This window comes from Haemorhous mexicanus, chromosome 1, assembly GCF_027477595.1.
Source record: "Haemorhous mexicanus isolate bHaeMex1 chromosome 1, bHaeMex1.pri, whole genome shotgun sequence".
NCBI lineage: Eukaryota > Metazoa > Chordata > Aves > Passeriformes > Fringillidae > Haemorhous > Haemorhous mexicanus.
The window spans coordinates 45,488,960-45,516,228 of NC_082341.1; the positions used below are offsets into that span (position 1 = coordinate 45,488,960).

At 38.4% G+C, this 27,269-nt stretch overlaps 2 protein-coding genes across 3 annotated transcripts in view; one reads left to right on the forward strand and one right to left on the reverse strand.

Moving 5' to 3' along the window:
* Positions 1-1,907: 1,907 nt before the first annotated feature.
* KIAA1143 (KIAA1143 ortholog) lies at positions 1,908-14,472 on the reverse strand. Its single transcript, XM_059848154.1, has 3 exons — positions 14,314-14,472; positions 12,685-12,844; positions 1,908-4,393 (listed from the first exon to the last, which is right to left on the reverse strand). Exons 1-3 carry the CDS (start codon positions 14,419-14,421, stop codon positions 4,182-4,184), a joined length of 480 nt encoding a protein of 159 aa, XP_059704137.1. The 5' UTR covers positions 14,422-14,472; the 3' UTR covers positions 1,908-4,181.
* A 73-nt stretch (positions 14,473-14,545) lies between these two features.
* The window catches only part of KIF15 (kinesin family member 15), a 33,876-nt gene continuing 21,152 nt past the window's right edge, over positions 14,546-27,269 (forward strand). For both annotated transcript variants that reach the window (XM_059848163.1, XM_059848170.1), the window contains exons 1-13: positions 14,546-14,653; positions 16,263-16,305; positions 17,461-17,644; positions 18,753-18,829; positions 19,934-19,971; positions 20,105-20,202; positions 20,574-20,753; positions 21,452-21,661; positions 21,760-21,885; positions 23,233-23,355; positions 24,099-24,222; positions 25,898-25,989; positions 26,800-27,009. In XM_059848163.1, coding sequence (XP_059704146.1) covers positions 14,635-14,653; positions 16,263-16,305; positions 17,461-17,644; positions 18,753-18,829; positions 19,934-19,971; positions 20,105-20,202; positions 20,574-20,753; positions 21,452-21,661; positions 21,760-21,885; positions 23,233-23,355; positions 24,099-24,222; positions 25,898-25,989; positions 26,800-27,009 — 1,524 coding nt within the window. In that variant the 5' untranslated portion in view covers positions 14,546-14,634. The remainder of the gene's footprint in view (positions 14,654-16,262; positions 16,306-17,460; positions 17,645-18,752; positions 18,830-19,933; positions 19,972-20,104; positions 20,203-20,573; positions 20,754-21,451; positions 21,662-21,759; positions 21,886-23,232; positions 23,356-24,098; positions 24,223-25,897; positions 25,990-26,799; positions 27,010-27,269) is intronic.

The following is a 27,269-nucleotide window of genomic DNA, read 5'->3' on the forward strand; positions in this document are numbered from 1 at the left end:
AAAAATCCTGATTCTTCAAAAGAAATTAAGGTGACAGAGCATGTCACCTCTCCTACTGACATCCAAGCACCTTTGCAGTGTAAAAGGCCTCCATTATAAGCATCTGCTGCTGCCATGCTACTACAGTTCACCAGATTTGTGGCACCTCACTGCTCAGCTAATAGCATCAATAAATGTTTTAGTCTTAATGAACTGGGAAATTTCAAGTATTTTATTAATAGAAACAAGATTCCCATATGAGGTAATAGGCCACATCTGACCAAGATTCCTGTATTGGGTAACAATCCTCAGCTACTCTCACCTTGCTCCTCCAGCACTGCTCTCACATTTAACTCGGCAAACTCCATGAGAAAATAAAGGCATATATATTCTCTACTACAGGAGGGGAAAAGAACAGGGAATGGGGGCAAGCAAGAGAAAAAGAAAACCCAGGAAAATGGTCCCTTCCTGTCCTAGCCTCATGTTCCATGTACTTAGCTTTGGCTTCCCCTTTATAAGAAACTTGTGATTATTTTCCCACAGCCCATTAGAACAGGTGATTGCTTAAGAGTTTCACATTTCTTTTCTAAATGAACAAGTAATTGTTCTCTTTAACCACAAGTTTCATGGGAGTTGATAGTGTGTGTGATTTTCCTGGTGTGTCATGGTAAAAACTCTGAATTTTCACATGACTACCTGATTAAAATGCTTTTGTGCATCACTCACACCTCTTAATAAATCTATTCAATTAGTTATTGCTGGGTGAACTGGGAGTGAAATACAATGAATACAAAGGTCTCCTCCTGGTTAGAGCACTACACATCAGTCGGAATAAAGGAAAGAAACTGGGTTTCTATATCAACCTTTCTGTCCCCCGCTGTGTTGCCCAAACAACAACATACCTTTTAATTTATTATTTCCAAGTAAACTCAATCCATTTATTTGCATTCCAGATATCTGTCATGAGGTTGTAGAGCAAGAAGCATGATTAACCAAAAGTACCACACTCAATAAGTAAAAGTACTGCACTCAATACTTTAAGGTAACTCTCTACTGCACTTCAGTCTCCCAAGTCTTTCACTAAAAATTTTGTTTAAATGCAATTACTATCCAGAATCAAACAAGATCTCAATCTTACTTTGAACAGGCCAGATCAACTGCATATTTGTGAGGGATTTTCTAATTTTAAGGTAAAACCAAATGCCCTCTGGTCCTTGGCAAGCATTTATCTCAATAGCCACGTCTCCTAAACTGCTTCACAGCTCAAGTTATGAGCTTCCAGGTTGTGCAAGGAAAATGTATGCAAACATATTTCTGTACTGACAAACAGAACCAGAAAAGTTTAAGTAAGCAGCCAATGGTTAATTCATTCTTTCAGATGAGTCTCAGCAAGTCAGAGTTTTTACTCCATTGTTGACGTATGCCCAAATATTCCTTTTGTACTCTGGAATGCTACAAGATTACTCATGGGTGTGTATGTATGTATTGGTATATATTTTTAATAGATTTAAACAAATTTTCAGTATGCAAAATAAGTGGAAATACTAATTCCTGGGAACCTTTGGTTCTGTACTTTTCTGTACTTTTTAAATTTCTTCTTCTTTTAAACATAGAGAATACAGACAAATTATGTATTTATGTAGCACGTCCTCATGGGAAAAATCAGGTTGTCACCCAACACCTTTCTCACAATTCTAATATGAAACCAGTGTAACAAGACTTTAATATCCATTTATAGGTCTGGTTTCAATTTTCTGAAAGGACAACAGATCTATTAATTTTCAAAATCAGGGTAACATGTACTCACACAAGCAGTGCAAAACAGTGTGTAGACTTGTATCTGATGTTATGCTGCAGGAAGCTGGTGTGTAAGGAGACAGGCAGCAGGTACAGGAGGCTCCAGTATCAGGAGGCAAAAAAAAATCTCATTTCATGTATTGAAATTTTTATTAAAATCTCTTTGGACCACTAAAAAGAAAACATAAATTATTGTTTACTACCAGATGAAACTAAAACCAGCTGTTTCACACAGCAACTTGAAATTTGCTCCTCGATGAAGCTTTACAGGCCAAATAATTTCAAATGTCCTGTCACAAGCAGAACTGGTTTTATATGGTTACAGAACACACCATACATCCAAATAATTTCACAAAATAAAGTCACAAGTGACATTCCTACCACCTTGTTCTCTAAAATCCCATCAGTTCTCAGTGTTGTTTCTGTCCTGCTACAGAAAAGATGCTGAAATGGACACTTTCTTTCTATGCCCATCTGCCCAAGATTGCTACTCTCTCTTTAAGACCTGGTGGTCAGAAGCAGAACCAGAGGACCTTGCCCCAAGTTCAGGGAGGCAGAAGATGGCAGGATCCCTTTAAAATGAGACAACACTCACAAAGGCCTCTCTTTCGTTCCCGCAAACTAATGAGAAGCTGAGGCAGCACAAGGCAGAAGCTCCCTTTTGTTTTGGTCTCTGGGCCAGGGAAGACTTTCTCTTCTGACCTTTTTTCCTTCCTTTTTCGTTGCTGTCACCCGGGATGGCCAGCCATGGCACCACAGTGGGAAAACGGAACAGCCCCTGCTTCATACGGTCACTCCAGCCCCGCCCCAGCAGCGCTCAGCTGCAGCGGGGAGGGCGTGGAGCCCAGGCTGCCCCAGGCATCTGCCTGTCATTTTCTGCTGAGCAGGAGGCCAAGTCCCCCCATGAGTTCCAGTCACTGACCAGTTCCAGCTGCCACTGTTGATGGAGCTACTGCTGCTGCCTGGAGAGAGACCCTGTCCAGTGATGGTGATGTGGAGCAAATGGATCAGCAGCATTTGACTGCTTTTAGAGTCCAAGTTTCTTTTAGCTTTGTCCTTGTTCCTCATTGGTTGTTGTTTGGAGAAGAGAGACTTTCATAATCACAGAGTTTCAGATGCTGTGGTGGGTTTTTTTCCCTTTGTTCTCTCTCCAACACATGGTTAGGAGAAGGGGCTTCTCCACCAGCTTGTCTTTGTCCCCTGAACCATGTGGTCTTCTATGGAGACCAACATTTTTGGGGAGGGGTTTCTCTGCCATCTTGTCTTCTTTGTTTCCAAGCAGTCCATGGGATTCAGCACCTTTGTATCTAGTGATGATTACTGTTATCCTGCCTGTTGCTGTTTCATTTTTTAGTAACTTTTGTTTTTTCATTTATATGTTCTTGCTTTCATCTCTGCTCACCGGTGAAAGGGAAGCAGTTAAAACTAAAAGGGGCAGTAACTCATTTTGGAGTGTCTGCCCCGGAAACTGTCTTAAACCAAGACACACACAGCTGTAGTGTTTCTTGGCTAAAAATTCCCTGTTTACAACTTCCCCCCCTACTTGAAGAATACTAAATTAATACTTAAATTTACAGCTTAAAGATGAAATACAGTTTTTTAAACAAGCTGAGATCCCAAATAATTATGAACACTTAAGTAGTTAACTGGAACAAATATACTTTTAAAAAAACCCCAAAACACCATCAAACCACTGAGCCCATCAGTGTCAAAACCAAAGTGCACAATCTTCAATGCTTTAGGCTTCTTTTGCATTAGTTGATATCATCAACTAGAATCAAAATCTTTATACCTCGATATTACAACCAATTCAAATTAATTTGATGTTTCTTAGACTGCATTCACCAAAGACAGGATCAAGACTACATAAATTTAGCAAATGCAGCCTCATTTACAGCAAGGCTTTGCAAGAGCTAATCTTGCAAATCACAAATGCAAAGGTTATGCAAACTTTTGTTAAGCTGTGAGACAGAAAACTTCAGTATGTGTTTCACAGCAATGAAGTGTCTCTCTTTTGAATGTCAATAATAACAGGAAAAAACCACAATTGTTGACAATTGTCAACTAAGGCTATTCAATGTAGAGGAAATACATTTTAGTAATGGAGGGCATTTTAAAATTGATTGAAAATTTGTAAGCTGAATATATACAGGTATAATTTGCTACTCATTTGTGACCTCAAATAGCTTTTACATACATGGTTACATTCTCTTTTAAAATTAAGACATGACATACAGTTCCAACTAACTGCAAAGACCTAGCTCATGCTAATTTTATACATTATTTCTCTAGTTGGACTATAACAAAGTAATAGAAGACTCAGACACCATGCTTCAATTCCTACAAAAGCCCTCAGTGTTACCCAGGTTTCTAGACAAGCAAGTTAAGCATAAAAAATACAACCCCTAATCATCATTTTCCTCATCATCAAATGAGAGAAGACTGCTGTTTTTTACTTGCTTAGCTGTACTCTGAGAAGTAGTTGCTTCCTTCTTAGTTTTCTTTGCTTCTTTCATCTTCTTACTTGAACTTACATTGAAGTCCAAACACTTCTCTGATGAACGTTTGGCTGGTTTCCTGAACACAATTTTTCCATCAGCAGGTTCTGGTTCATCATCTGTAATAAAGAGAGTAAAGTCAGAACTCATCTGCATTTGTTCACAAACACAAACAGACCTTGAACCAAAATCAGTAAGGCCTCTGAGAGAATACAACAATCACGAAAATGCACTTTTTGGCCATAAACTCTGTATCAATCAATGTCCTTCATGTACACATACCTGCTTCATGTCAGCCAGCCCTTGAAGACAATCCTCCTGCAGTTCCTATTGGAAATAGGGTTTCACTAACCAGAACTCTAACTTAGAAGAAACTGTGAGCAGTAGAGCTTTTCCCTCACATTCCATTCACATCCACTTACCAAAATGGAGAGGACAACTTCATAGGATCCTTTCACTCTTCTTCATGATTTGTAAAATTCATGACAACAAATGCACTTATTTCAGAGTTATTTCAGAATTACTTATCTTTAAATAACAAAATGGCACATATACAAGAAAAACTTTTTTCCCTAATATATTCTGTCTTGCTGAGACAGCTGAAAAGATCACATGGTAATAAACGTCCCCTTTATTATCGTCATGGATGAAAGTTTCAGGTTTTCTTTGTATCTGCAAAATCACCCAACTATTCCAACTGATTAATTTTGCTCTAGTGCATGCAGAGGAGCAGACAACAATCCTGAAAACAGGAGAAGTCCCTTCCATGATTATCAGGCAGAGTGGGAAAGCTACTGCGTAAGTAACAGCATCAGGGCAGTATTTCTGGAAGATAAAGTGTAATGTAAAGTCGTGAATCAGACACAAAGGTTCATGCTGCAGTAGTTTCCAATTTTTATAATGTATATGTGACAGAATGTTAAGGAGCCATGGGTTCTGTGCAAGATATTTTTCCTAAATTACTTTAGTGAAATTCATTATTCAACAGAAAAGTGTTTGACAAGATTATGTGCTACTTAATTAAAACCAATAAATAACTTTTCTCTTTAGCACAAATTCTTTTCTCGGTATATCAGCAGTACGGCAGAAGAATTAACATTTCAGTGTTATCTACACAGCACTGGCTGAAACTCTCTTCAGTGCATTCTCAAAACAGTACAACCAATAAATCTGGTATCTTAAGGGTTGTGTGGTACAAATGAAGACATCAACTTAGAATGCCTTAAGTTTCAGAGATCCTCTTAAAGAAGAAACCCAGCTTGAAAAACTAGGCACCAATTCTGTCAATGGCTTCTACAGAATGCATACTTCCAAAAGGGGCATATGGTGATGAGCTGGAGCACAACTCCTGAGGGTCCTGGGGTTGTCCAGCCTGGAGAAAATGAGCTCCAGGGAGACCTCATCTCTCTCTGCAACTGCCTGAAAGGAGGCTGTAGTGAGGTAGGCATCAGTCTCTTCTCCCAAGTAACAAGGAATAGGACAAGAAATGGCCACATGGGGAAGTTTAGATTGCATACCAAGAAAAATTTCTTCACTGTCATACCAAGAAAAATTTCTTCATTGTGAGAGTGGTCAGGCACTAGAACAAGTTGTCCAGGCAAGTAGTAGAATCACTATCCCTTGCAGTGTTCAAAGAATTCATGGCACCTGAGGACACGGTTTATCGGTAACAAAGTAGTGCAAGGTTAGTAAGTGGGGCTCCATGGATCCTAGAGGTCTTTTCCAAACCAAACATTTCCTTGATTCTATGATTATACACTAGTTTATGAGAAAATACTACTATGCAGAAAATAACTAACCAGGTTTAGGGAAAAAATACTTCATTCTTGGCACATTAGAAAAGCATTACAGCTACAAGGAATTAGCAGCAATAATAAACTGTAGATATGAAAAGCATAGTTCTCAATGGATCCATTGTGAACTCTGCACAGAGAGCTTAAGTGTTCAGATGCTGTACATGTGATACAGAAGTTTAAGAAGTGCCTACAGTAAATTCTGGGCAGGAAATAGAACTCCTGAAAGCATATCACACCTAATGAATCAGAATACACTATGCATCCTTTTTCTCAGAAGCTGGGTCTCCATTTTTGGGCTAAGAAGTTTAACAGCAAATGATTCCCCGTACTAATTGTTGCATAACTACAATGTTTATTTGGAAATAGAGACCTTTCAATTTAAACAAGATCTGAGGCACAATCTAAGCCAAATTCTGAAAATATAAAAATATTTATAAGGAGAACGTCCCTTATGTGCAGACACAACTGTCTATGTGATGTATATATACCCATATGTGATGTATATATACCCATACTGCTGTGGAAATGGCACAACCAGCTACTGGATAAGCAGGCGGAGCAAAAAATCAAACCCCCATTGGATACTCTTTAACAAATGGATTACTACATTTTCTTAGAGTGGTAAATTTAAAAACCTAACCCCTAAAAATATAGTTCAAAGCATATCCATACATGAAAACATAAATAGCTACATAGTTGTAATTGATGGAAAAAGAGAGGACAGAAATTTTAAATTTACTCACAACTGGTCTGCTACCCACATTGTGAACTGCACAAAAAAATTTCATTTTGCCAACCAGATGGAGAAACTGATAAGTATCTTTGCATTATGAATTTAAACATGTAATAAGCTAAGGGCACAAACAGCAAAACTCAAAAACTCCACCAAAATGGCAACTAGCTCAGCTCTGACCTCCAGGGCTACAATACTATTCACAGGTCATTCTGTATCAAAGGAAATTATTTTAGCTCTTGGCCTGGTTAAACACTGTCAAAATTTCATGATATGCTCAAGGACATTCCTTTCACCAGGAAGCCCAGGCCAGCTTCAGAGAGCAGTGTGTGTTGGCAGTGCTTGACAAAGAATGAAGCAGATAAGGAAACACAGTAGGCCTAGCCTAAATGTGGAGAGAGTGAGGACAGACTATGCTTTTTGAAAAAATTTGATGAGGCAGTTCAAGGAATTTGTGTTCATGTGTTAAGATTGTCTTTTTCAGCTGGTAAAATGACTTCACTTTATCCTTTTTAATTTCACCAGGTTCTTCTGTATCAGCTATCTTTCTTGTTTGCATCAAAGACCTACAAAAAACTGACTTGTATTAAGCAATGAAAAAAAAAAAACCTGAAGAAACAATCTCAGTGTTGGTAGTTTTTAAAACAGATTCCCAATAAAAGACTCTAATAGTATTATGAATTATGGAAAGCGGGATTTCTGGCAAGCACACTGAAATACATGAAGTAAAATACATAAAAGCACTACAGGAGAAATAATGAAATCCACTTTTCAAAAATGAGTCAAAAACTACACTAGCAGTTCAAATTCCCACTATTCTTAGCCATTGCTGCTTTTTACCTGGATCACAAACCACCGGCTGACCAACATGAGCACAGTCAGATGCTGAGCTGAAAACTTACTTCACAAATGATATCAATTTAAGAAACCACAAAATCACAAATTTCTTCTTTTCTAATTATTTCAAGGTAGAAAATAAATAAAAGTAGAAATGAGAGCCTGAAAATGAACTACTGCTCTTCAGTTTGAGGGTTTTTTGTTTAGTAGTCATTTGTGTAGTTAGCAGCACCACTTTTCAGAAGTTTCTGTCCACATACATCACTGAGGCAACAACAGGAAACACAAGTGCCACTAAACTGTCAGGAACAACAGGAGGAACAGTGGAACCCATATAGGTCTATTCAAAGATAGGAGGTTAGGAAAAAAAATTACAATAACCTGGCAAATTTCTTAATGGTTTCTGAGGTTAGAAGTTCAGGTCAGCCATTTCAGATGCTCCTTCCAATGCTTTCTGGCCATCCATTCTCTAGCCATGCCTTCGGAAGCATTTACTCCAGGAATTGAGCACACTGGTGTGTGAAGATAAGAAGGTCACTCTTTTTCCATACTCAGTGTCAACTGTTTATGAGAACACTTGGGAAAGTTTTCCTTACTTAAATACTGCAAAGTTAGCTTTGATTTAGGTTCCTGCTATTTCACATATATGTGAAATATTTCATATTTCACAGAGCAGCATTACCTCTGTGAGATGTATCTGATACATCAGCTGCTTGAATCAGAAGAGCCTGTGCTTATTCAGAAAGGGCTCCAAGGGCCAAAACAGCAAGGACTGTATTCTCCTTGCCTCTGTCCTTCCCCAGAAACAAGCATATTGAATGAAACAAGAAAAATACTATAAGGCTTTGAACAAGAAAGGATACCTTTTGCCAAATTTGGTCATCTGCATATGTCAGAGTGTCTCAGAGGCCATATGAAGTAGAAAAGCAGTAGAAAAAAAAATCTATTTTATAGACTGTAACGAATGCTGAGATAAACTATCTTGCAGTAATTCCCGTATTTTCTTTTGTGCAAATTTAATTTTTCATAAGACTATTTTTCTTTGTCTCTGAACCAACAGTGACAATTTTTAAAATGATGCATAAAACATTAAGCAAAATCACTGCTGATACACAAACTACTTCTTTTTTAAAAAGCCTTTGAGTCTCTGCTCCATGGGGAAAAATATTTCAATACAGAAGAGTGTTTTCTCATATAAGAAAGATTTGGTCCTAAATAAAAAAGATCCCTGTGACTCTACTTGCAAAAGCCAACAGAAAAGCTAGGATTTGCTCTGCCTTAGGAAGCAACTAAGTGCAGCTAGGACATTAATCAAATGGTTAATTAATTTGGTTTTACCAAATTAATGCAAAAATGTTACTCATCTATAAAAGAAAATCAAGTCATAGGAACATCTGGTGTCTAAAATTAAAAATAAACAAAACCAAAATGAACAAAAGCTGTAGCCATGTCAAAATGGCTATAGAAGAAAACAAAGGAGAAAGTACGTAAATGAGATTATGGAAAATTCTGGAATAATATCACAATCCTAAACCTGAAAATAAGGTCCTTTAAATGAAGACAATGACTACAATATAAGAGAAAAGATGGCAGAACCTCAAAACTGAGTACTTCCCAAGTTCTGAAAAACTGTATGTATCCACAACAGACAGTTAGCAGCACATTTCTTAGAATCAAAGTGCCTCAGCATTGATGCATGCTGGAAAGGAAGATTTTCAGTTGGCAAATTTACTTTCCTATTACCTTTTTAGCTTCATGTAATTTCACTAATGATCTGATTTGGGACTATATAATAAGGTCTAGTAGCTATTAAATTAATTTGACTTTTAACTCTGGGATTAAAATTAAAGCAACATGAAATGCAACCAAGTCATGCAGCACCAAACTTTCGTTTTACTTCCCATTTTCAGAATTGACAGCCAAAAAAATAAAAGAAATTCTCATGTTACTCAAAACTCTCTTTATTAAACTGGAAGTAAACAGCTGTCTAAATACCTGTCTCAGATTAGAAATCAAAATTTAAATCTAGAGGTCAGACTGACAGTGCAAAAATGGCCCAAAATGCAAAAAAGCCTTCAGCAAGTTGTAGCATAGTCACACTCACCTCCCTTCACTGGAAATTTCACACTGGCTTCTCTCCATAGCAGAGGAACACAGTAGTGCTTACCCTATTTATTCCCATAAGCCATAAAAAGGAAAAGAACATGAAGACCTCATATGAACTGCAAAGGCAGATGAATGAATAGTAACACAAAGCAGAACAGAGGGCAGCAGTCCCCAACACTCTTGCTACCTACTTCTGTGGATTTTTTCCTCCAAATGCAAGCTATTACTGAAGGACTGAAGGGGTAATAAGCAGAGGTGACAAAGTCCTACAGGGACTCAATACTGCCATCCTCACTACATACAATTATGTCTTAGGAATGTATTTTTCCACCAAGTAAGTTCAGTCACTCTATTCAAATACACTTCCATTTCACACTGTGTATTCAGCTTGGTAGCTCTTTTGGACTTTTTTCACAGCATGGACTCCACCTCAATAGATTCTCATGGACAACTACTTCTTTTTGCCCAGCCTTACAAAATCATTTTTCCTCCTACTGTGATCACTCAAAGTTCAAGTTGCTTATATGAAAAGGAAGGCAATGCTCAGAAAGAACCATGATATTTCTTTCCAATAAGTTGAAACTTCTCCCAATACTAGGAGGGTGAAAAGAAATTTTGTGATGACTTTAGAAACTGTGAAATCAAGCATCTATATGCATTACAGTTTAATAACAAGACACCAGGAAGTAAGCCCAAAGCTGAGCACATATTCTCAGAGGAGTTCAAGTCATACACCTGCTTAGATCTAACAAATACATATCTACCTGAAGAAAATAGGATGTGGTTTATTTAGTTTCAAGCTAACCTACATTATTAAAAATTAAGATTTCTCAGCAATCTGTTTTTCAAAAAACATAAGACTCTCAACATATTTTCTCTCACTTCTGTTACTGACTTCTCCATTTATACCATTTGAATTTTAACATATACATCTACACAGAGACAGCATGAACCTGAATTTTCAAATCCAAATGGCAGACAAAGAGAAACGCTAAGGATATCATATTGACAGCCATGTGCTAGGCCTCACAGTGTGCTCTAAATTCAATTGGCAGCTTTTGTAAATAGCCATAATGACTAACCACAGAAGATGTCCAGTTTCTATGAGTCACCTTTCTATTTTATACCTATGGGGTTCCAGTTCCTATATTCTTAATTGTCAAGACATTTCCACTAGAGACAACAGTAGCTACATTCAATTTGTCAAGTCTTCTGTCAGCAAAAGATAAAGCTACATTGCATCACACCCTGTGTGATGATTGAAGCTTCTGGAGCACTTAAGTCAATCATACCTAAATGATGAATACTGAGAGAAATTCTTAACATAACTGTGTCCATCAGATGTTGTTTCTCATCCTTATTGTAAAACTGCAGCAGCCCCTCCTGCACCACTTCCATCTTTCCATTGTGTGTAATTCTTTGTGGCAGAGTGTCCTAGGGTAACTTTATGATGTTTGTATGCCCAGTCCTCTGCTCTGTTTATGCTGGATATTATATTCTGTGCCTTCAAGACTGGCTCTGAGAGCAAAGGTGGGGAGAAGCAGCATGGAGTTTGTTATCAAAAACTGCACTCCTCCTCTACATGCTGCACTGGATTGTTTCCTCTGGGCACAGACAGAGCACAACAGGGCCCTCCTTCGCTTTTTAGTTAGTTTAGCTAGCTGAGGCAGGGAAATTTTCCCTGAACTGTCTTTTCTTTCCCTTTTCTTGGAACTGTTCAAACCTGCTCTGGACTGGGGACCTGGGGAGCACTGAGAGTTTGCACTTTATGGCCACTGGGGGCCTTCTCTGGCCAGCAGCCATTCCCAGTGCTGGAGGGACTGATAACAGAGGAACCACCCCAGTGTAGGGGGGATACAATATAAGAAATTAAAGGTAGTATAGAAAGTAATCTTACCCCTAAGGAGTTGCAGCTGAGCCAATTATTAAAGATTAGGAACAGGCCTGACTCTAACAGGCCTCAGCTGTAGCCAATAAGAACAGTGTTATGAAAGAGTGGATTGGTTGGTTAAGGGGGCACTGCAGTCAGCTAGCTACTGCAAGAAGGAAGAGTCAGTGCTTAGAGGAGCTGCCTACAAGAAACATCAAGGAGGTAAGAAAACTCTAGCAATATGGAGCCTTTGCACTATAATAATAACAGAACTGTTGTGATATTATAACAACAGCCCCGGAGAGACTTTCTGAGTTTGTCATCTCTTCAGAGCAGTGAATGAGTTTTGTTATCTGGTATTGTTTATTTTTTGTGCTGGGGAGTGCTTTGTCTGTTAAATAAACAGGTTTTTTTCCACTTCTCTCCAAGGAAATTTTTCCCAAACCAACTGGGGGGGAGGGGCCCTTTAGGAGGTTTTCTCCCAAATTTGCCCTAAACCAGGACACAGAGAAACATTTTTTTTCTGGAACAACACATGCTGGGGTTGATTTTAAGCAAGTACTCACATGGACCAGTCAGGTAAGTGAACATGTTCCCAAGCCACACATCTGCAATTCTTTCCACCAAAGCACAGACCTGAATCCCTCTGCCCTGACACCCTCTTTCATGAACTCATACAATTACCTTTCAAACATCCACTCCTGTCAAATTTGGCTGAGCTAGTCAGTGAGTTTAAAAAATGATCACAGGTGATGTCAAAAGACTGTGCACTGCAATAATACAACAAAAAAGTTAATTTACAAAAAAAATTAATTTAAGGGAGTATTTAGAGGGAGGACGGTGCAAAATCAAGAAGCACAGAACTACATCATTATAAAAAGCCAGACAGCCTGAATAAGTACTTAATGACTTGAGATTAGAAACCAGAAGTGCAAATTATTTAGGTGAAAAATTCAGAACTAATCAAAGGTAGTATTAAACAGTAGAAAGCTGAGCAAGTATCAGACCTGCTTTTGTGGGTTATCTCTTTGACGACACAAAGCAAGAAATTAGTAGTTTGAAATTCACCTGATTCTTTTGACTTTAAGGCCTCTTTGATTTGCTGTTTAATTTTCATCGCTTCTTCCGCAGTCAAGTCCCCTTTTTTCAGTGTCACCACTTGAGGCTGCTCATCTTCCTTGTCACTGCCATTGTCACTGTCATCCTCAGCAAGTGGAAGCTGCTCTCTCTGGCCAGGAGAGAAATAAAAGCCATTCTGATCATCACTCCAGCTGTGGGCCAGTACTCCTTGGTTTCACCTTTGCAGAAATGTTATGGGGGAGACTTGGCATAGCTGCCAGTGCCAGGCCCTCCCAACACACGTTGTCCAAAGGACACTCCAATTCTATCACTGAGACATGGCTACCATTGAAAACATTAGCATGGGAGTATAGGCTTCTTCAATTAGACTTGGACAGCAAGAAATTATTTTTTTTCCCTCGCCATCTTGACTGTGCAGCACTGTCTGCTACGCAACACTAAGAAAAGCTTTAAATGCAAGGATCCAAACTTGAACGTCTATGCTGTACTCAAAGCAGCACAAAGGGAAATGTGGGTCCATGGTGGCTGGGTTATTAAACCTGGCTAAACAAATCACTGTAAGCAGCACTGACACAAGGAATATCATACTCCTGTTTCTGCTCTCTCAAACTTGTGCACTGGGACAGAAGAATCAATTTGGGTAATTTTTAATCTTTTTAAATAAACCTTCTGGCATGGAAACCTCAGTGCAGCAACCTGAAGTTTGGCAATATTAGAGGACCTGAAAACTTTATCTTCTAAGGAAAAGTACAGACAGATTACTGTAATCTACTGAATATGTGTGTATATATATATATATATATATATATACACGTGTGTTTATATATATATATATAAAACAGTAAGTTCATTTCTTAAGGTATCCTGTAAAATCCTCTTTAGAGGGAAACACATGCAAAATCACATTGGAAGCAGAAAAAAACTGTGCCTCAGAAAAGGCTGCCTTTTAACCCCCTGCCTTTCCAGCCATCACAACACAGCTCATGACCACGGACCTACAGCAAGATGTTTTAGGTTGGGAGGGACCTTAAAGATCATCCAGTTCCAACCCCCTCGCCGTGGACAAGGGCACCTCCCACTCGGCCAGGTTGCTCAGCGCCCCATCCAACCTGGCTTTGAACAGTTCCAGACACGGGGCATCCCCAATGTCCTTAGGGAACCTGTCTCACCACCCTCACAGCTAAGAATTTTTTTCCATATATCGAACCTAAATTTCTCCTTTATCAGTTCGAACTCATGTTAACTCCTTTACAGTAATTTTTAACCGTACTTTTAGAACGTTTTTCCCACTCCGCCCGGGGCTTTTCAAAGTCCAGTTCAAGCCCGGACATCACCGCTGTTCGCCCCGTGCCCCCACAGCCCCCTCGGGCACGGAGAGGCTGAAGCGATGCTCCGCAAGGCCGCCACAGCAGCCTTGCTGTTGTCTTGATCCGCCAACACAGAAGCAAAACCAAGTTACACATAGGATTTCAGTCAGTTTGAAGCGAGTAACCCCTTGCATTACAAATGCTGCTTCCGCACAGCCCACTACGCGAGAAGGCAGCGGGCGGGGATGGACGGGCATCAAGGCTCGGGAAGCGGGCGCTGCCCCCTCCCACCCGCGAGCCAGGGCGTTACCTTGGTGTCCACCGTGGGGCCCTCCCGATACCCGACCCGCCGCTTGAAGCGGCTGAGGAAGGCGGGCTCGGCCGGCCGCACGTAGGAGACCTGGTTCCTCTTGCTCATGGCCGCCACCACGCGCGCTTCCGGGCGGGGCTCGCCCCGCGCTCTCCGTTCCGGCGGGCCCAGCCAATGGCGGGGCACGCGCGCGCCGGGAGAAATGACGGCGCTCGCGCTGGCCTCGGGCAGGGGGCGGGGCCGCGTCGCTGAGCGCCAAATTCGAAGGCGTCGCCATTTTGGAGCGGCGGGCGGGCGGGAGTCGCCGGGCTTGAAGTGACCATGGCTCCCGGCGAGAAAGGTGAGGGGGAACGGCCGGGGAGGGGCTTGGGGATGTGCCTTCGGATCGGGGAGCTGGGGCGGGGGGGACCGGGGGTCTGAGGGACGGCTGTGCCCAGGCGAGCCGCGCTGTCCCGTGCCCTGGTGGGGCATCACCCGCGTGGGAGAACCAGCGGGGCCAGGTGCGGAGGGGCTCGGTGTTCCCCAGCGGGGCAGATGCTCCGGTGGGTTCCGTCCTGCGCTGCCCGCGGGCAGAGCGCTGCCCCGGTGGTGTCGGGGTACCTGGGAGTCGGCCCTTTCCCAGAATTACAGAATATGCTGAGTTGGAAGGAACCCGCAAGCATCATCAGGTCCAACTCCCGGCCCTGCACAGCACCATCCCCAACAATCACACCATGTGCCCGGGAGCATTGTCCAAACACTTCCTGAACTCTGTCAGGCTTGTGCTGTGACCACTTCCCGGGGATGCCTGTTCCAGTGCCCAGCCACCCTCTGAGTGAAGAGCCTTTTTCTAATATCCAGCCCAAACAATTGACACAATTTCAGGCTATTCCCAGAGCTGTGCAAGTACCTTTTTGTATTATTTCAGTTTTTAACTGCACTCCTTTCCTTGATAACTTGTGCAAATGAAGAATAAATTACTTAATGAGGAGCTAAAATATTTCTCAGATGTTGAGTAAATCAAAACGGCACGGAAAGCTCGTGCAGCAGCAGGATATTTAGGTAGTATGAACGTCAAAGAGAAGGTAGGCATCTTTGCACATCATTGTTCATTCTGCTGTTAAAAGTGATCCTCTTACAAAAAAAAAGTGTTCTTATAAAGACTTTGTAAATACTTTATTATCGGAATATTTTGAGGCATTGTCTTTCATTGTTATTTTGCTTATTTTCTAAATACAATTTTGTTAGTTTTATTAGTTAATGTTTTGACTATATTATGGACTTTGATGTCAGATTAAGTAAAAAATAAGTCACTTTATCTACCTATGGGGTAATATGTTCTGTCTCCTTGAAATCTGAAGCCGTGCAAAATGAGCCTCACTCACAGAATCAGTGAATTTGGAAAAGACCTCTGAGATCATGGAGTCCAACCTATGACTGACCAGCACCTAGTCAACCAGGCCATGGCACTGAGTGCCATTCCAGACACCTCCAGGCGTGGTGACTCCAGTACCTCCCTGGGCAGCCCATTCCAAAGTCTAATCAGCCTTTTAGTGAAAACATTCTTCCTGATGTCCAACCTGAATCTCCTCTGCCACAGCTTGAGGCTGTGTCCTCTTGTCCTGTCACCTGGGAGAAGAGTCTGACTCCAGCCTCCTTCCAGGCAGTTGTAGAGTGATAAGGTCTCCCTGAGCCTCCTTATTGCCAGAATAAACAAATGGCACATTGATAAGTGTGTGCACATTCACATTAAAGGACTGGAGGTTTCACTTCCTCTGTAACAAAATGAAATCTTTCTGACAAAGGAAGATAATTACCAAATATTTTCATGCAGTTCTGTTCATGCACAAAACAGGTATTTATTAGGCTCTCCATTTATTTCCCTCTGTACTGCTTACAGTATTTTCTATTTAGGTCAGGAGTTTTGAGCAGTAATTTTATTTTAATTTTTGTGTGTCTCTCTTTTATAGGAGATCTGCGTGACTCTTCAATATCTTTGCTGAACTCATCTAGGTAAAATAATATTGGCCCGTTCCCATATATTATTAATCACATTGCACAGAAAGTGCAACCAAAACCTAGCACAACTTTGTAGGATAATTTAAAGTTTTTTCTTTCAATCTTTACCTGCTTAAGATTGCAGCTTTTCTCTCCTAATATCCTTTTAAAAAAATGTATTCATAATAAAACTGCTACGCCGACATGTTGTGTTCCTCTTGGAATGCTGCCATACAATAAATTTTCATTTGTCCGCTAATTCTGCAGCTGGACTTTAGAGTTTATATGAAAAAATATCCCGCTAGGAGCTTCAGTCCTGTGAGGAAGCCCTAAACCAAAACAAAAACCAAAAAGCCCTCCTCAAAGTGTAAACTGTGCCAGGACTCAGAATAATGAAAGCATAGTTGGCAAATTAATTTGGTGTGTCTTAGGGAAAATGTTATACTGGATTTTTCTCAGTGGCTGCTTATGTTCTCAGCCCTTTATTCTGCTACTACCCAACTGCACATTTCATTCATGAAGACCCTTCCCCACTCTTAAAACTGTTCTTCTCTCTCGTTAACAAAGGTTAAAATAGCAGTTTCAAAATCCTCCTGCTAAAATTTTTGGAAAATAATGAAGTAAATCCAAGTTTCCTACCACTTTATGTAAGAATTTAATTCTTTACTATTTTATGGGTGTATTGGTATTTATGGCAGAACTCTTCAGAGCCTTAATGTGAGTCAAGCACAGTTACTTTTTAAAGCTGATAAATGTGATGAAATTGGTTAGGGATGTTTTAGATGCAGACACTTGCTATGCTTTATTCCATTCGTTGATCAAGAATTGATTCTTTTCCCCCTTCTTGTGAGCACCAAAGAAAAATGCTGACAACTTTTTTGCTGGACCGTAGCATTATCTGATCCATTGGTCCATAAAGCTTCCAGGATTAAGAAGGGCATCTCATGTTCACTGTGCAACGTATTCTTTTAGAGCTAAAGTAGGTGCCACAGCAATGACTTGCATGTTCTTTGCAGCCACATTTTTACCTCTATTGATTTTGTCTACAAGTAACATGATTTTCGGACAGACCTTTGTAAGGCTTCATATGCTTCATCTGATTGTTGCAATTTGATTTTATCAGATTGCTGATCTATTTGGAAGTAATCTAATGCATAAACATTTATTTAGTGTTGAAGGTGATGCTATCAAAGTTTTTGTACGGGTGCGTCCCCCTTCAGACAGCACTGCATTAATGGATGGAGATCATGGCCTGTGTTTATCTGTGCTTTCATCAAATACCATCCGCCTGCACTCAAAGCCTGAGCCTAAGATCTTCACTTTTGATTACGTTGCAAATATGGAAACAACACAGGTAATCATTTCCAGAATCTCACAACTACTATTTTCACCCAAATTTTGGCAGCTACTATGCTAAGCATTTCTAAAGATGTAGTGCATTAGTCTAATTTTTTTCAGTGGTCAGAATGGAAAACGTTGTTATAGTGTAAAATGCTGCACTAAATTCTGCTCTCTAACAGTTTTCATGTGATTTTTTTTTTTTTAGCTGTTAATTTCTTTAATTGGAGTTTGAATTAAAATAGAATGTTTTGTTTGTAAACATTATGGTAACACCATAGAAAGAAAATAAATCTGCCTGTTGAGACAAATGTATAAAAATAACTGGCAGTCTGTAGCTGATATTAAGAAGTGATTTCACAGAATCACAGAATATGCTGAGTTGGAAGGGACTCATCAAGTTCAACTCCAGGTCTTGCACATTTGTATTTAAGGAACTTCAGAGTTTCTATTCTATTTAATATATTTCCTTCTGCTTTTGCCTTTTAAATGCTCACCTGTGACAAGTAATACTAGAAAGAAAGTACTTCAATTTAATTTCTATAATATGGTGATTGATGTTCTGAATGTAATTTTAATTCTGCTAGGACTCACAATTCCATTTAAATTCTGTTAAAACAACAAACTAAACAAAACTTCCCAAAAACCTCTCCTGCTCTAGGCTATTATTTGTAGCTAGGCTCTTGCAGATCTAAGAGAAAAATGTGAGGACAGATGAGACTAAGTTGTGCAGCTTTGTTGAATGTGCTACTGTGCAGTGGCAAATGTTGAAAGCTAGATTTTTTAACTGTTACAGGCACCTGGCCTACCAATGGTATAAACTGCATAACATAATCAAAACCACTGGATCAAAATTATTACTATGTATTTGGAAACTGTTACTATGATGCTGAATTTTATTATGTCTCTTTGGGTCAAGGAATACAATTTTTTCAGAGTGAGTGATTTATGTCACAAAGACTAAGAATGTATCATTTTGCTGTGAGAATTCCAGGACTCATCATACATGTCTAACCTTAAGGAATGCATCTATTATATACTATAAAGTTATGGCATAGGAAACACTGATATAACAGATATTTAAATAGGTGGTGCCAAGTCCTTTTTCTTTTCCTTGTCCCCAGGAGTCTGTGTTCTCAAGTGTGGCTAAAAACATTGTTGAATCTTGTATGAATGGCTACAATGGAACCATCTTTGCATAGTAAGTGATTTTGTAGCAGTTACAGTTATTTCATAGCAATGGTGACGTTTAAGGAGATCCTGCTAATAAGAAGTTGGGGTTTTAAGAGCCAGAGCCTGCCTGATGTTACAGTAAACTTTAAAACTACTTCCATACAGCAGCACAGAATAAGGAATGTTCTTGCAGTATTGGATGGTGCTCATTGCCCCTCTTTTGGAGGAATCTGTGTGTAGGTGTTATGCTTTTAACACTTAAGGCTGATAATGCCAATGTAAACTCATTTCAGTTTTACTATTGTTTATTTAAAAAGTGGGAAGAGAAAGCTAGTGGTTGTAGAAGTTACTGTACTGTTAAAGAGAAAGCTAGTGGTTTTCAGTATGTCCATAGTAAAATAGAATGAAAAATTTTTTTAACTTCACATTTGGTCAGCTCAACTCTTCAGTGACTCTTGGCTGCCTGTGGGAAAACTCATAAATGATAATTTTAACTTTTAGAATATTTTTAAGGTAGAAATATATCCAGGACTAGTAGTATGAATATCATTATATTAACTTAATATTTTTTTCATTTTGAAAACTGAGGAACCACTTGGGTCAGAAAATGCTGACTTAAAGGGCTAATCTAATCAAAACCTTACTGAGGTGTTTTTAGTGTGGCACAGCTTTTGCAAAACTATGAAGTCCACTTTGTTACAATATACAAATGTGGAAAAATGAAATTAAATTGCCCTGAAGTTTCTCTAGCATGATTAATAACTAAATTAGAAAAAAAACTCTAAAAGAAAAAAATACTTTTAAGTCAGATATACCCAAAAATTAGTTTTATGTATATATTTGAAAGCCTTCATTTTAATGCTAGCTTCTCTTTCCAGCAGAAATGTGGAAGGAAATGGTGGGTGGTAGGGAGACAAAATGGGATTTAACTAATGGGATTTCTTGGTAAAATTTGCTATTCTATTTTTATACCTTTTTAGCTGACTGATTTCTCAGCTTGCTTCTCTATCCTTATCTTCAGTTTAGAAAAATTTTTATTTGCTTGTTTTACTTTGATTTGTCCTTAAAAGACGAAGATGAATGAAAAATTCAGAATAAACTTTAATCTCACTTTTTTTTTTCTTTTTGTTAGTGGCCAGACTGGGTCAGGAAAAACCTTTACTATGATGGGTAAGTGCATGGAGATTAATCTTTCAGTGGTTTCTTCTTTTTTTTTTTTTTGTCTTGAGATGTATTCCTCATGTCAGCCGCTACTATTGAGTACTACTAATTAATTATCTTTTTAATTAAAAAATCTCTTTAGGACCATCTGATTCTGATAACTTCACTCACAGTCTGAGAGGTGTAATTCCACGGAGCTTTGAATACTTATTTTTTCTAATTGAGCGGGAAAAGGAAAAGGTACATTTATTTTGTAATTACTATTGCAGTAAAGTAATGTCTAAAGATTAGCTAGGGTTGGTAAACTGGGTGTGCAGCCATTAAGTTTCCAAGATTATTGCCTCAAATGTATTAATGAGAAATGCTTGCATCTAGTACTCTACCAAATTATAGTACAGTTTCTTCAGACACAAGTGTGCTCATATTTTGAGTCTAAAAACGCATCTAGGTTTCTGGATGTTGGTTGTCACCTGGGCATCAGGAATGTATAGTGTGCAGAATATATATGCAATCTAATAGCTTTAGGTACATGTGAAAAGAGACTTGCTGCCATACAATGACAGACTTCATAAAACCAATCTGTTTATAGTGTAAATTACTGTGTTTTTCAGGCTGGCAGTGGAAAGAGTTTTCTCTGCAAATGCTCATTTATTGAAATCTACAATGAACAGATATTTGACTTGCTAGATTCTGCTTCAGCTGGACTCTTTCTCAGAGAGCACATCAAGAAGGGAGTCTTTGTTGATGGTGCTGTTGAACAGGTGGTGTCATCTGCTGCTGAAGCATACCAGGTATTTTTTGGCACTTTTTAATGCTGGACTATTCATCTTAGATCTTACATGGTAAATATTCTTCTTGGATTAAAGAACATTTTTTAGCTTATTTTTTGTCTGTGATGCTTTCTGCCCCCTTATCTCCCTACTTCAAAACACAGTGTAAAAAAAGCTTGTTTAAATCAATGCTTCCTGACTATCCCATACCTGTAAGAAATCAAAAAGGTTTTAGAGTTTGGAATACCTGAATGGCAATTACAGTAAACTTTCCCCAATGCTTGCCCTACACATCTCTGGAATAGCCACAGAAGGCTACATTTCCTGCTAAGTGGGCTCCATGTGTTCCAGAATTGTCAGGTTTATTTCTCCATGAGTGATACACATACAGATAGTACTTGTGTGACTTTAATTTTTTTTTTAATTATTATTGTGTGTACTGCTAACATACCCCAGAATGAGGTATATTATGCTTTAAAACAGCAGTGGCACTTTTGGAGAAAAGAAGTGAATATTATAACAAGTTCTGCTACTAAGCTTGACTATAGCTATATCTTTTTTGCTTTTAAAATACCTGTGTTGGAAAACAGTAAAAAAAGTCCTTGTACTTGAGATTTTTACAAGCTGTTGCATGGAATTGTGCCTATGGCTGCTTATGTCACCTGTATGTAAAGTACAGTCTGACACAGCTGAAACTGTGATGTCTTTCTCATGCTTAGGTATTAACTACAGGCTGGAGAAACCGTCGTGTAGCATCGACCTCCATGAACAGAGAGTCCTCCAGATCCCATGCAGTTTTCACTGTCACAGTGGAATCCATGGAGAAGAGCAACGAGCTTGTTAACATTCGGTCTTCCCTGCTCAACCTGGTTGACTTGGCAGGATCTGAGAGACAGAAAGACACCCATACAGAAGGACTGAGGTTAAAGGTCAGTTCTGTAGTATCTGTAGCATCTTTCTCCTTTCAGATGCAGTACCCTGTTCCTTCCACCAAATCCATTCACTCTTGTTCCCTCTTCTTTTTTAGGAAGCAGGCAACATCAATCGGTCACTAAGCTGCCTGGCCCAAGTAATCACAGCACTTGTTGATGTGGGCAATGGCAAACAGAGACACATTTGTTACCGGGATTCCAAGCTCACTTTTCTGCTACGGGTAATATATATCCTCTGGATTTTATCTGCTACCCGGGATGTAGAAAAATATATTTCATTGGGCTTTTTAACTATTAAAAGCTGAATTCCAGTGCATTAAAGTTGTTTCAATATTGGGCAAGTGGATAAAAGACTGAAAGTTATCTTTTTAGCCTAAACAGATTTCTGATCAATCCATTGCTGTTAACTGAAGACAAATCTATTTATTGTCATAAGCTGCTACTACTTACATTTTTGGAAGTTTTGATGAAAGTAAAAGCACATTTTCATCCTTATAATTTGGGAAATAATGTGTATCAAAGTGTAATATTTAGAGATGTATTGATACATTTGCTGTGATTTCCAGAATTAGCTTATGTGTGGTTAGGGTTGGTCTAGTGTTAAAGATCAGTTAAATTTAGTCTCCTGCCTGAGAGCTTATAGGCTCTTTTCAAAATGAACACAAAACAAAGACATAAGCAGTCGAAGATTTGTTGGATGTCAGCACTCACCAAAATTCTGTGTAGAGTACATGAATGGCTGGAGTATATTTTTGTATTGTAATATAATATTTGTACACATACAGTATTTGTATTTGAACACAGTATTGTGATCACAGCAAAATTTCTCAGTGTTCCATCCCAGTTCTGTGTAGATTGATGAAACTCTGAGGAATTATGTTCTTCCAATGCAACCCAAAATACAAAAAAATCGGAAGAGAATTGCTGCTCCTTTAAGTGGTCTTTTTTTTGAGGTGTCTATACTGCAAAGAAGTCCACAGACATGAGCTTCACTACTACAGACTGAGAATGCCATCAAGGCTTGTGGACTATTCTGTAGTACCAGACTTTTAGTCTTTAGCTATAAATGCTGCCTTCCCCTGAGATTTGAGAGTTACTTGTTTAACAGTACAGAAATGCTGTGCATGTAAAAGGGAGATGATTCTATAATATCCTTGGTCAAGAATCTTCATTTGTGATTTTGTTTGTTTGATAGTTGCAACCAGAAGGAAGATAGGTTGGAACAATGAACAGATGATGTTGAAAGTAGTGCTACCACAAATCTGCTAATTACCAAAAATTATTTTTGCAGTTGTTTAGAATTTTTTCCTCTTCCTGCTGTTCAGGTGAAGAAAATATCTCAATACAGTCTGGGTTTTAAAGCCCCAAATAAAGTCTTTCTTTATGGTCACACCCTTTATATACCCACATTTGAAATAAAATTTGAGAAACTTACCTTCTATGTGGGTATTTGTTAAATGAATTTATTTCTGAAATTTGTTCAGAATGATACGCAGTATCTTTTAGGTGATGGCTTCCTATTGTGACCAAAAACATGCAAATAAAACTAACTTCCATGTTTTTAATAGGATTCTCTTGGTGGTAATGCAAAAACGTGTATAATTGCAAATGTTCACCCAGGATCCAAGTGTTTTGGTGAAACACTGTCCACTCTTAATTTTGCTCAGAGAGCAAAGTTGATTAAAAACAAGGTAAGAAAGTTATTTAATGTCTTTATTGTAGCAAGAGACATCATATCTCTTATATCACTTGATGATGATATCAATCTGATGATACCACTTATCACTTTAACTTAATTTGCAAGCAAGGTAGCTTCACTGAAGTACTCCTGTGCTTTCACTAGTTAAAGTTGATTTAGCTTATTTGAAAACATTAATTTGCTTTGTGGTTCTTTTTTAAAGACAAATTGTTTTTAAAAAGGGCTTGTTTGCTCTTAGTTAGAAATAAGGGACAACAGCTGGACACTAAGTAATGGCTACTAACAGCACATATTCATTGCTTGCTCTCAGAGCACTTGATTAGAAAAGTAAAAAGTAAATCTATACTAAAAATGCAAATTGACAAAAAGTTCTGATTCAATGTTGTTTCTGTTCACTTGTTCTATATTAATTCTAGTGCCCGACATGTATTTTTCATGAGTGGGTGTTTAAATGCATGCTGGCATTTAGCTGAAACTGTCTCTGATGTGTACTGCTTTGTTGGTGAAGAAGGTCCAGACAAAATTCTTCAAAAACATTACATTTTTTAACATCTAATTCCATCTGAAGTGCAACTTGCTGATTTCTCAGTGAATGGAACTTTGCTTTTTCGAGGAATTCTTTTCTAAGATGGAAGGAGTTCTCAGTAATTTTACTGGTTTGCATTTTTTGAGTTTCCTCTTATCATGTAAGATTTTTATTTATACCTTTTCCTAATTTTCTCCTATTTATAAAAGGCTGTAGTAAATGAAGATACACAGGGAAATGTGAACCAGCTGCAAGCTGAGGTCAAGAAGTTGAAAGAGCAGCTTGCTAAACTTACTTCAGTGCCATCTGTGTGCAGTATTTCCGTATCACAAGGTAAGAGTTGGAGGGGAGGGAGAATTTGCTACTTCTATAACCCAGAAGGTTGGTGGCCTTCATTAAGTTTCTGAACAATTAGTATTTTTGTAGGGACTGATGTACTGGGATCATATTTTGCCTTTGGATTCTATTTCCTGTACTTCTATCTGCTACTTTGCAGAAATTATTAATGGGGTTTTATTTTCTTCCTCATAAGTTTGGGTACTGGACTATGATTTTATTATATGATACCTGGATATTCTTCCACTTCTTAAGATATATGCTGCCTAATACTTTTTGTAACGAAAAGTTTGCATGTGATTCCTTGTACATTTTAGTCAGAGGGAAGGCACAGTCTTGCATTCTTTTTAAGTTTAGGGCAGGATTTTCTTCCCACTTTTCCCTTTTTTGCCCCTTCCAGAAGAACCTAAGAGGGATGCTTACTTTCAACGGACATTTGATTTCAATATAAGGTGGAAATAGAGTTTTTAGGTAATCTTCTATAAGCTTCTCATTAGGCCATTTTATCTGCAATACAAACCTCAGCAGAGCTTCCCAGTCTGTGTTTCTCACTGAAATGTGCTTCTTGATAAGGTTTGATTACAAGGTCGTAAACTTTGTCTTGTAACTTACTGGTTTTGTGAATTAACTCTTTTCTGACCTTGCCAAGAAATAGAAGATACAGCAGGAGAAGTTATGGCAGAAGTTAGAAAGCCTTGTCTAATATAAAGCATCTGGGCTTAAGTTTTCCCAAGGAAAAAGTACTTCTATGTTAGCATACAAGTTCAACCAGTAAAAACCAGTCAGAGATGAGGTAGGACACTGAATGAATCATGGTTCATAAATATATGAATATTGACAGAGGGCTCAATGTTTAGACCTATGATAGAGTCTGAGGGAAAACAAATGATGATGGTTAAACATTCAGGAGGAGTTTTGAGAAGAATCTAAAATATCAGAGCTGTGTTTGTTCTGTGCAGTTAAATTATATTTGCAATACTCAATCACAGAAATACAAAATCTGCTTTCTGTGTGCTTCAGAAACATGATGGCATTTTAAAATATATTAAATCATGAAAATGTAGCTACCGTGCACCTAGATACTATGGTGATTAGTATTCCATAAATAAGTAGACTTGTCTGTATTAGAATATTCAGACATGCTATTTTGAATTAATTTCTAAGTGGATTTTTAAACCCTCTTAATCCCTTGTGTGGACACTTTCCTTCCAGATTAAGCCACTAATTGTCCACATAATTCAAGCTTATTTTCCTAAACTTCCTTCTCATAAACCAGTCAGTCCACTTTTAATATGTACAAACTGCTCTAATAATGGCTTAGTGTTATCAAATTAATTTCAGAGGGATTTTGCATTTTATAGATATGCTTAGCTGAACAGACTGATTCTTTTACTTTTAATAAAGTCCATCGCAAGGCTGTTTAATGCTTGAACAACTTTGTTAATTATACAATTATGTAAATTAGCTCTGTTCTTTATCAGCACTTGCAGGTGACTTTGAATGACTGTCTAAACAGTGTGCCCTGGGTATGGCACATGATCTTTGTGGAAGAATTACACTGTTTAAAGAATTTATTTGAATTTACTTTACACAATTGTCATGTTATAAATGTAGAAAAGCCTAAGTGGTATTTTAATAAATATGGCATTTGTTTCTTTGACTTCCCCTGCAGATACTGTTGAAAAAGGGAAGAGCAACATAAATTACATGAACAACTTTCTTGAAGCAATGTTATTCTGGGAGAAATCAGAAGGTGAAAAGAAGGTAAGAAAACACTGATATTTCTAAGTGCATTCAGTGTATTTTCTGGTGAGAGACCAGTGAGCATACTGAAGCTGACTCTCTTAGTGATTTTCCTTGATTTTGAATAAAAATACTCTGTCCAAAGATAACAAGGTTTGGTAACAAGGGAACTTAGTCGAATGACATTTAAGGTAACACCTAGAGTGCTTAAGGACAATGGTTCAGTAGTGGACTTGGCAGTGGTGGATTAATGGTTGGATCTGATGATCGTAAAAGTCTTTTCCAACTGAAATAATTCTATGTTTCTATTCTGTCTTTCAAATTCTGTCAAGCCATAGGATAGCTTTGATAGTATATTTAATTTTAAGGGGTGGTGGCTTTATTGGGGTTTTCTAATTTAAAAAAAGTTGAAAAGAACAAGCTTCTGTTTTACTGAATTTTGAGTGTTTTAATCAACAGTGTGGTTTATTAAGCAAATGTCCCAGTCATTCTCATTTTATTGTTCTCCAGTCATGGTATAGTACTGAAACAGACAAAATGGATTTTTTTTTTTTCCCTAAAGAAAATTAACTGAAACAGGCACTGTAGTGATGTGCATCTGAGGTGCTTAACAGAATACTTACTCTATTAGATCATATTTGAGTCTCTAATACATTGTGTAATTTTGGTTCTTTGTATGAGCTGTTGCTCTCTACAAATCTGCTAAAAATGATAGTCTGTGTATTCACAAAATTACTGTTAACTGAGATTTTGCATGATTTGTCTGTCTGTGCATATGTATGTAAAATGTGCACCTTAAAAATTCACTAATCTGTCTATGTGCTTTCTAAGAATTTATTAGAAAAAGTGGCACAGCTAGAAGAGCTGTGTGCCAAGAAGGAAAAATTTGTTCAGTCCAATAAAATGATAGTTAAATTCCGGGAACATCATATTGTTCGCTTGGAGAGGTTGCATAAAGAAGCTGGTGGAATGTTATTGCCAAAAGAGCAAAATGATCTCCTCAGTGACTTGAGGGAGGAAGTGCAGATACTCAGAGAACAGGTAAAGTCTTTGTTTTTTCTTTTCTGGAACAGGTGGGGTTTTTTGTGAGATAGCTCACATGTTGTAGTCCTGTGATGGGTAAATAGGGGCTTTTTAGGAAGATAAAGCAGAAAAGCAGAGGATGGGTGGTGGGTTCCCTTATAGAAGCATCTCAAACACATGGGGTTTCCATATGGAAGAGACAATGGCTGGGTTTAGAGTTTGAGTTTGCCTAAGAGGAGAGTTTAGTAAGAGTGATGTTGTGGTGGGAGCTTGCAACA

Coding starts and splice junctions, on each gene's coding strand:
- KIAA1143 (XM_059848154.1), bottom strand. CDS start 14,421: ATGAGCAAGAGGAACCAGGTCTCCTACGTGCGGCCGGCCGAGCCCGCC. Junction 12,845..14,313: donor GCCCCACGGTGGACACCAAG/GTAACGCCCTGG, acceptor TCTCCTGGCCAG/AGAGAGCAGCTTCCACTTGC. Junction 4,394..12,684: donor CTTAAAGTCAAAAGAATCAG/GTGAATTTCAAA, acceptor TCTTTATTACAG/ATGATGAACCAGAACCTGCT.